This window comes from Equus przewalskii, chromosome 26 (genome assembly GCF_037783145.1).
Source record: "Equus przewalskii isolate Varuska chromosome 26, EquPr2, whole genome shotgun sequence".
Lineage (NCBI taxonomy): Eukaryota > Metazoa > Chordata > Mammalia > Perissodactyla > Equidae > Equus > Equus przewalskii.
The window spans coordinates 10,950,524-10,964,341 of record NC_091856.1 but is presented as its reverse complement, the minus strand read 5'-3'; the positions used below and the strand labels follow the sequence as shown (position 1 = coordinate 10,964,341).

The following is a 13,818-nucleotide window of genomic DNA, read 5'->3' as shown; positions in this document are numbered from 1 at the left end:
CAGAATTCATGGAGTGCCTGGTTGAGGGTCACAGAAGAGGAACACAGGGACACGCTCCTCAGCAGTGGTTGGATTGAATTGAACTCAAAGCAGGCGATTAAACTGATTGTCCTAATGTAGGCATCCCCTAGCCCCCAACACTGCCGATCAGGGAAACTGGAGAGTAGATTTTATAGGACTGCTTTAGAAAGTGGATCTTTGTCTTGAAAAACAGCTTGAAAGGTTGATTTTTCTTAAATTTTTTCTCCTAAGACCTGTAAATGCAAAGCTTCCTCCTTTGAATGATGAGGATGAAGATGTCAGGCGAGAAAGACAGAGAATTCTTGATGGTGGAGGACAGAATGATATCTTGGAAATCAAGGAGTTGACTAAGGTGAGGCAATGAGAACAGGCTATAACTTGTCTTCAGTTTTTTTCAGCTTTATATGTTGGAAATGAGCATTTTGCTGACTTGCTTAATAAAAAGAGCATGCTTCCTAAAATGTGCATCTAAACCAAGTTTCTGTCAATTTTATTTTATTTAAAATGCACTGTGGGGACTTCTTAATTAAAGAAATCCTACTGAGAATACTTTTGTAATGTGAATTCTCAATCTCAAGTATATTTGTTTTTCACATTTACATTTATGTGTTTGTTATTAAAATATACTAATATTGTATATCTACTGTATATCTATTAGTATGAGGTAGGGAGAATAAGTGGTTGGCTTTGAGTTTTGTAGTTCAAAAAGCTGAGATTGTATATCACCATTGCTCAGGAGGAGGATCTGAATTAGATGCCAGAATCCTAGTAATTCACCTTTTGGTAATATATACCATATTTGCAAAGTTTTGATTATAAGTTTTTACCCTGTAGAATTTAATTTTTAAACTATCTACAATATCTTTGTACATTAATTGAAAAATTATGTAGATATTAATGACAATTTTTTTTAAATGTTGATATTAGATTAAAAACAAAAAGAAGCTCACTTTTATTTTGAGCCTCAGAGTCATTCAGAAGCCACTTGCCACAGAGATAGACCAAGGCTCTTAGCACATCAAATATGCGACTTCGTCTTATCCATGGGTCTTATTTTGTGTTGTGTTTGGGTTATAATTCCCTCTTTCACCGTTGCTTGGGATGGCTGTGAGTCACCGCAGCTCATGACTTTTTGCCTTTCATTTGCTGCAGGTGTACAGAAGGAAGAGGAAGCCTGCTGTTGACAGGATTTGTGTTGGCATTCCTCCTGGCGAGGTAAAGGCAGTGTGTCTACACTGTGTTTGTCCCTAGTAATTCAGACTGTCTCTACCAATCCAACAATAATGTCTGTGAGGGTAAAAATGGTTTTTAAAGGCTTCTCTATTTATGCCTATGTGGAGCAATTAGTCATTGAGAGGATGGGGACCCCATTTCTCAGAAGAGAATGATTTTGGATAATCTCAGGCAATTTAAGAAAAGCATACACATCCAGAACATGATTTTGTGATCTGTTCAAGATGACGATGAAATTCAAATAGATTTTAAAAAATAGATTTTCTCCTTTCTCATTCATGTTTGTGTTCTTTTATGCCCTGTAGCAAGATTAGAGGGTGAATGTGACGAGTTGGCTTCCATGACTGCTTTACACGTTAACTTTGGCCTCAACCTGATGACTCAGATAATATTTACAAATATGCTTACCCTTAAAATGATCTCATCATCAAATATGTGTTTAAATATCTACATGAGTTCTTAAAACCAAAAAAATATTTGACTCTTCTGTGATATTTAAGAACCATGTTTTAGGATCATGTTATATAAAAACTAAGCTGAGATGACGCTTTGATAAGGATCATTTATATTCAGATTTGTAGTAGTTTGCTTACACAACTTACCCAATCTTTTTCAGTGCTTTGGACTTCTGGGAGTTAATGGGGCTGGGAAATCATCAACTTTCAAGATGTTAACTGGAGATACCACTGTTACCAGGGGAGATGCTTTCCTTAACAAAAATAGGTGAGAAAAGAAGTTGTCTGTATTTTGCCACAAAGACTTTTTCTTACTTTATTTGAATAAATATATTGTTATTTTTCTGATTATAACAGTACTATATAGTTTATAAAAATGTTGAAATAAAGTGTAAAGAAGAAAAATAAAATCATCCATAATCCCACTTCCCCACATCTATTTTATATACACATATAAATGTATTATAAAATTGAGATCATACTGTATCTAGATTTTTAAATTAGTTTTTATTGTTAATGAGCATATTATATTTCCCAATGAGTTATATATTCTGAGATGTAGAATTTCACATTGCTGCATAAAATTCCCCTATATACACGTACCTCTCATTTATTTAGTCAGTTCCTTCTGTTGGACATTTATTAGTTTCTATTTTTCACTATGTAAATATGTCCTTGGATTCATCTTTGATTATTTCCTCAGGGAAAGTTTCTACAAGGTAAAAGGGTATGTACTTGTGAAATTGCCCTCTCTGAAGGGTGTACCAGTTGATGAGCCCACCATCAAGTCATTATCTGAGAAGGCACAGGTCACTAAGCAGTCTGATCTTTGGGTACAGCTCCACTTTAGAGATCTGTTAGCCAGCGTTACCCGTGAGCACTCTATAAGTATGTACGGCTTCTCTGGGCTTTTTATATGGAGAAATGGTATAAGGCGGTGGCTTTCAGACCTTTCTGACTGTGACCCATAATCGCAAATACATTTACCTCTCAACCCATAAATATATAAAAACACATGAACATGCACACATATAAGTTAAATAAAAGTTTCATAAAACAATACTACTCTTACTACTTGTAGTGCACTGTGATATTTCTTATTCTACTCTATACCATGTCATTAAAAAATGCTGGTCGTGACCCACTAAATTTATTTCACAACCCACTAGAGGGTGACGACTCACAATTTGAAACCAGTTGACAAGGCTGCTAGCCAATAAAATTGAAAAGATGTACTCATGGATCTCCTCTGTCTCATACCAGTTTTATCAGTGGCAGTGTAACGAGTGTATTTAAGAGAACAGAAGTTCTGGAATGGCAGGCCTAGGGCTACACACCTGCTTCCCCAGGCTTGTTCCTAGTACGAGGATCCTGGGGCATATAGTAATGGTAGCAATAACTGGCCTGAACTCAGGTTTGTCACAGTGACTTATTGTAAGTGGTGGCTCGGGCATTGTAGCTGTGAGGGCCAGGCATGGTGTCTTTGGGCATCTCAATCATAATTTTGGAAAAGGCTGGACCTGGGAGTACTAACTAGCAATGCAGAGAGGTGTGAGTACTGCTGAAAGGCCAAACTCAGGGCTGTCCAGAGGTGGCTAAAGTGTAGCCATCAGACTGGATATGACACTGAGCATTTCCCACATCAAGGATTCTTAACCTGAGATTGGCTTCATAGCACCTAAAAGCTGCCCCCACCAATATATGTAAAATTCTGTCTAAACGTATAGCTTTTTCTTGTCACTAGATTCTCAGAGGGTCTATGATCAAGGAAACAGGAGAGTAGCTAGCTTGGCTATTTAGCCGGACCAAGGGATCTGGAACATCCTGTGGCTGAGTCATTGTATGGGCAGCAGAAAGCAGAGGGGGGGTCACACCTAGGTTGCTGGGCCTTCTCTGGGTCTGAATGGTCATGGAGACTTTGGAGCAACAAGGAGCTTGGTACATATGATTGGGCCACAGAGTCAAGTCTGGGATGGAGAGTTAGTGTTAAGGCCCCAGGAGTGTGTGACCGAGGTTGTTGTAGAGATGGTGCTGTGGTTGGAATGGACTTGGGGATTTTGAAATGGGACTGAATCTGCAGATTGAGGTGTTGGGGGAGCCAGGGCAAGGACTGGGCAGGATAGAGGCAGGAGCTTTGACTGCCAGGAGGGGCTGGCATCCTGGGGGCAGAAAGGCTGTTCCTTCAAGCTGCAGCAAGTGGGCTCACTGGTATTTCTGTCATGCACAAGTGTGCTTTATAGGAACATTCAGCAAGACTGTCTCATCAGAGTATCTCTAAATGCTTAAACCCTGACCAGTTTTGTTTTTCTTTCAGTATCTTATCAAACATCCACGAAGTTCATCAGAACATGGGCTATTGTCCTCAATTTGATGCCATCACAGAGCTACTGACTGGAAGAGAACATGTGGAGTTCTTTGCTCTCTTGAGAGGAGTCCCAGAGAAAGAAGTTGGCAAGGTACTGTGGGCACCAGAAAGCCAGCCTGCCTCCCTTGGCATCCTATCAGTATACCTTATGACTTTAACTTTCACACGTGACCATTGGCTTCAGGCTATTTTTCCTCATGGATGCAGCACTATGAAATGCTGGCTCTCTGCATCTGCTTTCAGGGTGGGAATCCGTGATGGTGGTGGGATGGGGATGGGTGGATGGGCACATGCTGGAGGGGGAGAGAGAGTGGTGCTCCCACACACACGAATCCTTTCCCTCTGCTTTTGGCTCCTTGGCACGGGCCAGGTTATGATTACAGAATCTGGACCAGTGAGAGAGTTTTCATATAAGTGTAAGAAAGCACAGCAATTACCAAACCACACAAAAGTCAAGGTGTTTTTTAATCACTCTAGGTTGGTGAGTGGGCAATTCGGAAACTAGGCCTTGTGAAGTATGGAGAAAAATATGCCGGTAACTATAGTGGAGGCAACAAGCGCAAGCTCTCAACAGCCATGGCTCTGATTGGTGGGCCTCCTGTGGTGTTTCTGGTGAGTGTAACTGTGAATGGAAAACATTACTCTTGTACAGTCTGTATGTCCAGGGATGTTGCACGACTGGCTGGCAATGGCAAGCCCTCTTCCCCCAGCCAGGACCAGCAGAGCAGCCTCAGAGAACCAGAGGGAAGCTTTCTTGTTTCTCTCCTTGACACATACTGGGGAGGCTCTGCCACACCCTCAGATGCTCCAAAAGAGAGGTACTCCAGGGACTTTGTTTTTCTGGCATAGAGAACCCTGACAAGTGTGGCTGAGGCTGGATATGTGATCTGACCTTTCTCTGGAACATTCTTTCTGACCATCTATGTGTTTGTCCCCTGAGGATGGAGTGTGTGGACACAGCTTCAAGATCCCTAAGGTTGTGCCTGAGTCATAGTTCCTTACATACAGATAGATGGAAACCAGAAGGTTAGACTGAACACTGGCCCTTGCTTGACCCTTTGTCTTCTGTGGAGAAGAACATTGAAGTTATTACAGGAAGAAGCCTTGGGTTGAGGCTTTAAGTTATCCAGACCATTTGGATCTGGAATTTGTTTCTCTAAGATGAGCTGGAGTGAGGTAAAATAAAATAAGAAGAATAGGAATTTTACCCAAACCTTATACTGACTTCAGTAGAGATTTGAGACAAAAATAATTTTTAGTATATACTTGTCAGTCGTGAAAAGATGAATGAAAGTAAATGGCTTTTCCCCTTCCCTTTCTGTTTATTTGGAGAAATTTAATTTCATAAAATATTATTTGAGTTTTCTACTTCAATGACACATTTATAAAAGTTACAAACAAATATGAAACTTATTTTTGTATGTAAGGTCTGGTTCTTTGGCCCATCAAGAAATAACTAGAATGGTAAGTTAAAATTTAGGCTATTTCAAAGATGTTTCTGCATTTAAAAACAAATATTTGGTGTTTTTTCAGCAAATAATAGAACTTATTTTATTCTGATTACAGGATGAACCGACCACAGGCATGGATCCCAAAGCGCGGCGATTCCTGTGGAATTGTGCCCTAAGTATTGTCAAGGAAGGGAGATCAGTAGTGCTTACATCTCATAGGTTGGTAGAGAAGACTTGTCTTCACTTCTGTGTTGTCTATTTTTACGTTTTCCAAGTAGTATATATGACCATTGTGTAAAAATCAGAAAATAAAGAAAGGCAAGGAGAAAAACAATTATAATCACCTGAAATTGCATCATTAGGAGACAACCATTACTACCATTGGATGATATATCTTTGCAGAGTTTTCCTATAAAAATCTACACACACAAGTGTGTGTATGTTTTTACAAGCAAAAATGCAAGCTTAGTATGTACACTGCTCTTTTTCACTTCACAGTGTATTGTGACTATTATTCCAAGTCAGTAGATTTAGATGTGTCATCATTTCTTATAGCTCTCTGTGGTAGCAGCACTGTTTCTCTTTCTGTAGACACTTGGATCATTGCCGATGTTTTTCACAATTGTAAACAGCACTGCAGTGTTATCCCTACATCTTCATGTATTTGTAACAGGATGCAATGATGCCCTAGGAAACTGGGAATCCGTTTCTTTGAAATGCCAGATGTCATGGTGATGTTCTGATGGTTGTCGGAACATCTCTCTCAAACTAAAACCTCGTTCTGTTTCCCCACAGTATGGAAGAGTGTGAAGCGCTTTGCACTAGGATGGCAATTATGGTCAATGGGAGGTTCAGGTGTCTTGGCAGCGTCCAACATCTGAAAAATAGGTAACAAAAATAATTGCTTTGGGATAGCGCCTACTGAGAAAGCTTGTATTTATTTTTTTGTGAGTGTATAAATGGTGGCTCTAAAATAAAGGGAAATAAACTGAGAAAAATGGTATAGTAGAAAGAATGAGGGCTCTGAAGTCAAATAGCCGTGTTCAAATTCTATCTTTACTTTCTCCTGGTTGTGTGCCCTTTGGACATGTAACTTAACCTCCCTGAGAGTCAGTGTCCTGGGAATATCTACTTTGTAGCTTTGTTACATAGATGAAATGGAAAAATTTACACACATTGGTGTGGTTATAGTGCAGGCTTTGGAGTGGAAAACAAAGGAGTCCACATGCTGGCCCTTCCACAGATGAGCTCTGTGCCAGGGCAGGTGACGAACTCCCTGGGCTCAGTTTCTCTGTAACGTCAGTCAGACTTCATAGGTCCAGGTGAGGATTAAGTGAAATCACACGTCTGGGCGCTTGGTCTCGTACCTCACACAGAACAGGTATTCAGTAAATGAAAACTAGTTCCTTTTGTCAGATACTTGTTTCTGGCTCTGTCAGAGACTTTCCTTTTCCATGACACCAATTGGGTTCTCAGGGTTAAATATTCTTTTGAGATGTTTCCTGAGGATCTTCCATTTGGATTCTTTTTTTCTGCTTTCAGGTTTGGGGATGGTTATACTATAGTTGTACGGATAGCAGGGTCCAACCCTGATCTGAAGCCTGTCCAGGAGTTCTTTGGACTCGCCTTTCCAGGAAGCGTCCTCAAAGAGAAGCACCGGAACATGCTCCAGTACCAGCTTCCATCTTCACTATCTTCTCTGGCCAGGATATTCAGCATCCTTTCCCAGAGCAAAAAGCGACTCCACATAGAAGACTACTCTGTTTCTCAGACAACACTTGACCAAGTAAGCTTTGAGTGTGAGAAGCAGATTTACTTTTCAGAGCGATGATTCCTGCCCTCTCTCCTCTACCCCCATAATGGGCCCTAGAGCAGTTTACCCCATCTGAGCTTGAATTGCTGGTGGTATTCTACTAGCTGTGCTTTTTACTAAACCTCTCTGAATCTGAAAAGAGATGATGCTATCTACTTTATAGAGTTATTGTGAGAATAGATTGTAATATTCATACTAACTACCATTTGCTGAGTACCTACCATGGGCCAGGCATTTTTCCAGGTGTTCTTTTCCATTTAAATCAGATAACATCAAGTACCAAACAAGTCCTGGCACTTAGGTATTTGGTAAATGCTAGTTTTCTACTCTCTCCCCTTTAATCAAGCCTGTATGAGTCAAAGTAAATAGATGCTTGAGCAGTTGATATGAGGGGCAATGTAGAAGGTCAGTTTTTAAATGGTTCATGCTCTTTCAAGTATTACCCTCTTCCTGTCACACACAGTTTCCTAGTTCATCTATGTTTGCAATCTTCTATTCTCTTACTTGATCTATTTCCACATGTAAAAAAATGCAGCTAGAAAGAGCGAGCAAGTTGAGAGGTATTTATAAAGGTCCCTCTTTCTTTTGACAGGTATTTGTAAACTTTGCCAAGGACCAAAGTGATGACGACCACTTAAAAGACCTGTCATTACACAAAAACCAGACAGTCGTGGATGTTGCACTTCTGACATCTTTTCTGCAGGATGAGAAAGTGAAAGAAAGTTATGTATGAAGAATACTGTTCATGCAAAGTGGCTGACAGAAAGGAGGAGCCAGCCCTTCCTTTGCACCATGTGAAGTGTTCCAGAGGAAAGAGCTGGATGTTTTTGTGGGAAGAAGTAAACTGGATACTGTACTGATACTATTCAATGCAATGCAATTCAATGCAATGAAAACAAAATTCCATTACAGGGGCAGTGCCTTTGTAGCCTATGTTTTGTATGGCTCTCGAGTGAAAAAGACTTGAATTTAGTTTATTACCTATGTGAAACTCTAGTATGGAACCCAGTGGACATATGGGTTTGAAATACTTTTTTGTTCCTTTGTATTCTCACTGAGGTTGCAACAATAATTCATCAAGTAATCATGGCCAGTGATTATTTTTCAAAATCATAAGGCATGCACATCCTCATTCATCAAGCCATGCCATGCCAAGAGACTGGTTTCCCGGTGACACATCCATTGCTGGCAATGAGTGCACCAGAATTACTAGTGCCAAGTTGCTTAGAAAGCCTGAAGCACCATGGTGTGTCATGCACACTTTCGTGAAAGCTGCTCTGCTCAGAGTCTATCAACATCCTTAAATATCAGGTGACAAAATGGTGCCATATGTGGAGAAGGTCCTGCTTTGATTCCCACTTTGGTGAGCTGCTCTGGTGGTGGTAACATGCAAACTGGGTGGCTCTAGACAAACGAGGTTTGCTTCCATTGTTATGTCGTCCCTTGCTTGGAGCCATGGGTCTCCAGGGTCGTCTTTCTGGGACTCTTTAAATATACTGACCTCCTGGTAAGAAGCAAAGAATCAGCAGCCGCATTGGTGGGGCTGCAAGCTGCAGAGCCCAGGGCATGGGATGAGAGAGATGGCACGTTCAAACCAAGCGAGGCCTGTGTCCTTTGTTCTGATTGTCTACTACGGTACACCGCATCTCAAGATCTTGTTGTTTGACACACATGTATTATTTCTGGCTTTTTAAATTAATCTAGAATATGAAGAGATAGAGTTGTATTTTAACAAAAATCTTTGTACTTTTAATGTTATTTGGAATTTTAAGTTCTGTCAGTGACTTCGGAAACTTAGAATGGCCTCTTTGTGAAACCCTGTGGTGTAGAGGAGTATTGCATCACTAGCTTTATTTTCTCATCTAAGTTTGCAGGTGGATCATCTGACTAGTGCCTACTGACCAGAAAACAGTGTGATGGTCAAGATCTCATGACAACATTATATTTGAATTTCTTTAAGATCATGTAAAATACTTTTAATTTCAGTTCATTAATCAGCTGTTTTTTAGTGTATGTTATAGCTGAATGAGTAAGTATGGATGGATGGAGTGGGGAGAAATTAAGTCTCAGTAGATTTCCTGTGCTATGTTATTCAGCTAACTGGTTGTTTTGTTGTGGTTGTGGGAGACTGCTGAAAGAATACTGGCCAGCCCACTTTTTGAAAAGAGCAACAATGCAAAAGCCAAGGAAGTTCAAATGTCAATAAGGGTCATGAGACTAAACAATGAATACTTTACAGAGAACACAGCTAGCTTCAAAACTTGCTGAACATAACTTGTGCTTGTGGTATTTAGTGCCTTCAAATAATTGGCTTTGAACATCTTAACATCCCATTCTGACAGTCTCAGATTGTTCATCTCTTCAATAAAAACAGCAAATGCCCCACATTAAGTATATTTCAGACTTGTCTAATCCAGTCTTATTCTTTTTAAGTCAGTAAACTGTAAAAAAAATATTATTTCACTGATGCTTAATGTTATCTGTCTTAGACAACAAAAATACAAGAGAACTAGTGTTTGGGTAAAGTTCAAGCAATTTTTCCATATCATTACTAATTTCTTCTTTTTCTAAAATTTAAATATTAACTCTAAAGGTGTAAGATTTCAAATCTATTTCAAATTAATCTATATTCTTTTAAAATTTCCAGAACATTATCATGTAACTTGTTGCTTGGAAAAAGAAAATGACTTTTAGAAATTAATGCCAATATTGTTTTCCAAAATGATAAACAAATAATGAAGGCATATTTCCAATAACTATTGGCATGAGATCATTATATGTTATGCTATCTTTAATGATATAAAATTCATAGGATAATTTAGTTTCTCCTTGTTTAATATTTTTTTCAAAATCAAACTTCTGTCTTCCCATTTCCCTAGAATCATGTTTTAATTCTCTATTGTATTAACTCTTTGAGCAGCTCCTTGCTTTAAAGGCCATATTTTAAAAAATCAAAAGGCACTGTGAACTATTTAAAAAAAAATACAACTCTTCAATACAGATTTAACCTTTTTCTTTTCTTTTTGGTGAGGAGAATTGGCCCTGAGCTAACATCTGTTGCTAAGCTTCCTCTTTTTGCTTGAGGAAGGTTAGCCCTGAGCTAATGTCTGTGCCAGTCCTCCTCTCTTTTGTATGTGGGACTCTGCCACAGTGTGACTTTCCCAAGCGGTGTGTAGGTCACAGTATGACTTTCACGAGTGGTGTGTAGGTCCTGGGATCCGAACCTGTGAACCCTGGGCCGCCAAAATGGAGCATGCAAATTTAACCACTGCACCACTGCATCAGCCCCAGAAACTCTTCTGAAGCTAGAAGCAATCTACAGTTACACATCTACTTCATTAATATTGTTACCTTTTAGACTATCCAAATAGTAATCTTTTAAATTTTCCTAATTATAGTAGAAATTTTTACCAGCTCTATACTCAATCAAGTAAAATTTCTACATAATCCCTGTAGAAATGTAACTATGTGAGTTTCAAAAATTCTCAAAAAAAGTGTTCAGAGATTCCTGCCTTTGCTTCTTTTGGACACTCTGGAAACCTTATTAACAACTGTGAATATGAAAAATACAAAAGAAAACATTAACAAAGCTCTCTATACATAAATGCCCAGCACAGTTCATTGTTACAAAAACAAACCACCAAACCTCAAACTACTGTATTTCACTGTCTGTACTGAAAGCATAAGCATTGTGACCATTAAATGTTGCACATCATTCATTCGCTGTATAGTGATCATTGACTAAAGGGATTTGTCTGTTTTCTTCTTGTGGTTGTATATATCAGGTAAAGTTTTCTCCAAAGAGCCATGTGTCATATCATATTGAACCACTTTGATACTGAGATATTAATTTGTACCCTTGTTACTATTTACTAGTAATAATATAGTACTATAATAATGTTGCTAATTCAAAATTGTTGCATCCTTTTTTATAGACTGTTTATATTTCCATAAGGGTTAAGTATTCTATTTTCCCTTCTTGTACCCTAGGATGAAGCTATGTTTTTGTGCTTTTTCTTTATCATGGCCCTTCATTCCAAGCACTTTATGCTGTCTGTAATGGGATCTATTTTTGCACTGGAATATCTGAGAATTGCAAAACTAGACAAAAGTTTCACAATAGATTTCTAAGTTAAATCATTTTCATGAAAAGGAAAAAAAGAAAAAAATTTGTATTGTCAATAACTTTATATGAAGTATTAAAGGCATATTTCCATGTTGTAATAGGTCACGAAATAAAGCTGTGACAGTTCTATGGGTCTGTACACATTTATTTTCGTGCATTTGTAGCACCACCTACTGTTAAAGCATTATAAAGCCATTACAAGAATAAGAAATGTCTGCTTGTGGAGAGGAAGCTATTTGGCTCAAAAGTAGAAATTTTAGAAACGGCTAAATGTCCTGTTAATTACAAAAGAGAACTGAGGGGGCTGCTTGGAAGTAAAAGAAAGGGTGTTTTTGCATTTTCATGATTCAGTTAAGACAGAAACTGATATAAAGTAAGTTTAAGAGGTTTTTAGATAAACTTATTCTGCTTAATGATTATGAAGCTGTGGAGACCTCTGAAGATACTCCATAGCTAACCCCGTTTAATCAAAACCTCATTCCTCATTTGGTATTGAGGAAGCTACAATGGCACCCTTGGTTTCTCTTTTGTTTATTCAACCAAAACTACAAGGACACATTGTGGCAAGTGTTCTGGCAAGGTGTTGGGCACTGTGGCAAGGGTGAGCATGCCGGGAAAGTAGAAAAGCTAGCAGGAGAAAGAGGCTGAGACTAATGTGGGAGGTGGCTTCACTTTCTCCTGTGAAAAGTGCTGTGCTGTCTACACCCAAGATTACAGTAGTGCTAGGATGCGACATGTGGATGTTATTTTTCATAGCTAATTAGCAATCAAAGTCTCAGAAACGGTATCTGCTTATCTTGGGACTTGCAGAACCCTGTCAAACAGCCCCCAGTAAGCAGCACAGTGGACTCGTGGTCCTATTTGTGACCCATTCTGAGTGGCGTGACGATGCGTAGTGAGCAGTCCTTTGCTGAGGTTGGATCTGAATTTGGGTGCAGGAGGATCTTGGCTTGCATGTGAGCCTGGCTGACCACTCAGTATCAGCGTCACAACTCTGTCCTGCCCCCTTGAAGTCCACACTGCAGCGACTTCAAGGAAATGAAAGAAAACTGTGAAAAATGACAGTCGAGGGGGAGATAAAAAACTACTGAAAAATGAAAAGGCAGTTAATTTAGATGACAATATGTTACCCATGAGTCTTGACCAAAACATTTTATCTAGAGAAAAGCCTATGTAACCATTTACAGGTTCAAAAAAACTCTGGAACCTTTGGAATGCTAATGCATACATAAGATACAAGAGAATAAATCTAAGAGAAAACTAGCCACTTTTTTCAAGTGTTTTACTATGTTGTTAGGCACTTCATTTAATCTTCAATTAACACCTGCCCTACGAGGTAAGCAGTATCATTTGACACACGAGTAAAAACTGTGGTTCAGAGGATAAGGAACTTGTCCAAAGTTAGGCCACCAGTAAGTGACTGAGGAATCTTTCTGGTGAAATTGGGTCACCAGTTAAAATTGTCCTTGTAAAATCAGTTTGGCAATAATTTAATACATTTAACAAATATTTATTGAACTCTATCGTGCATCAGATATTTTCTAGGTTCTGGGGATATAGTGTTGAAGAATACAGAATTCCTGCTCTAATGAACTTAAATCTTATTAGAAAAATTATATTCACATCACAATGCATGTGCGGACAAACAAATGTAATGAATTCAGACAGGAGTAAGTGCTAGGAAGAAAAACATGGAAATGGGATAATGATGGAGAGGAGTCTGAGTGACATTTAAGCTCAGATCTGAATAATTCGAGCAGGAGCCAACATCTGAAGATGGGAAGGAAGAACATTCCTGGAAGAAAGAAAACCTGGTGTAAAAGCCCCAAGTGGGAAAAAGCTTGTTAGGCTGGGGAAGGGGGGAGAGCATTCCAACATCTCTGAGGTGGGAGGGGATGGAATCAGAGAAGGCAGGAACCAGAACTCACAGGGCCTCATAGGCCATGTTAAGGTATCTGGATTTTATTGTTAGTGCAATGAGCAGCCACTAGAGAGTTTTAAACAAGGCAGTGGTTTGATCTAATCTCTGTTTCAGAAAAAAATGCTGGTTGTACAGGGAGAAAGGACAGTAGGGAGGATAAGTAAGAGATGGTGGATTGCATGAGGGTGGTAGCAACAGAAATAGAGAGGAAGAGTAACATTCAGGATCTATTTTAGAGACAGAGCCCACAGGACCTGCTGACAGGCTGCATGTGGGGACTGAGGGAAAGAGCACTATCAAGATGACTTCCAGTTTACGACCCAAACTAGGTAGACGGTTGTGTTAATAAGGCCGTTGGTATCTCAGTCTGGAGCTCAGGGGCAATGATGGGAAAGAAGATAAAAATGTGTGACTCATCAGCACACATAAGGTA

The 13,818-nt window shown here is 39.2% G+C and overlaps 1 protein-coding gene across 6 annotated transcripts in view; it reads left to right on the top strand.

The window, feature by feature from the left end:
* Nucleotides 1–11,593, top strand: part of ABCA1 (ATP binding cassette subfamily A member 1) — a 132,032-nt gene extending 120,439 nt beyond the window's left edge. For all 6 annotated transcript variants that reach the window (XM_070595990.1, XM_008527139.2, XM_070595992.1 and 3 more), the window contains exons 42-50: nucleotides 253–373; nucleotides 1,174–1,236; nucleotides 1,871–1,977; nucleotides 4,024–4,165; nucleotides 4,552–4,686; nucleotides 5,641–5,744; nucleotides 6,321–6,413; nucleotides 7,068–7,311; nucleotides 7,931–11,593. In XM_070595990.1, coding sequence (XP_070452091.1) covers nucleotides 253–373; nucleotides 1,174–1,236; nucleotides 1,871–1,977; nucleotides 4,024–4,165; nucleotides 4,552–4,686; nucleotides 5,641–5,744; nucleotides 6,321–6,413; nucleotides 7,068–7,311; nucleotides 7,931–8,071 — 1,150 coding nt within the window. In that variant the 3' untranslated portion in view covers nucleotides 8,072–11,593. The remainder of the gene's footprint in view (nucleotides 1–252; nucleotides 374–1,173; nucleotides 1,237–1,870; nucleotides 1,978–4,023; nucleotides 4,166–4,551; nucleotides 4,687–5,640; nucleotides 5,745–6,320; nucleotides 6,414–7,067; nucleotides 7,312–7,930) is intronic.
* Nucleotides 11,594–13,818: the final 2,225 nt, after the last annotated feature.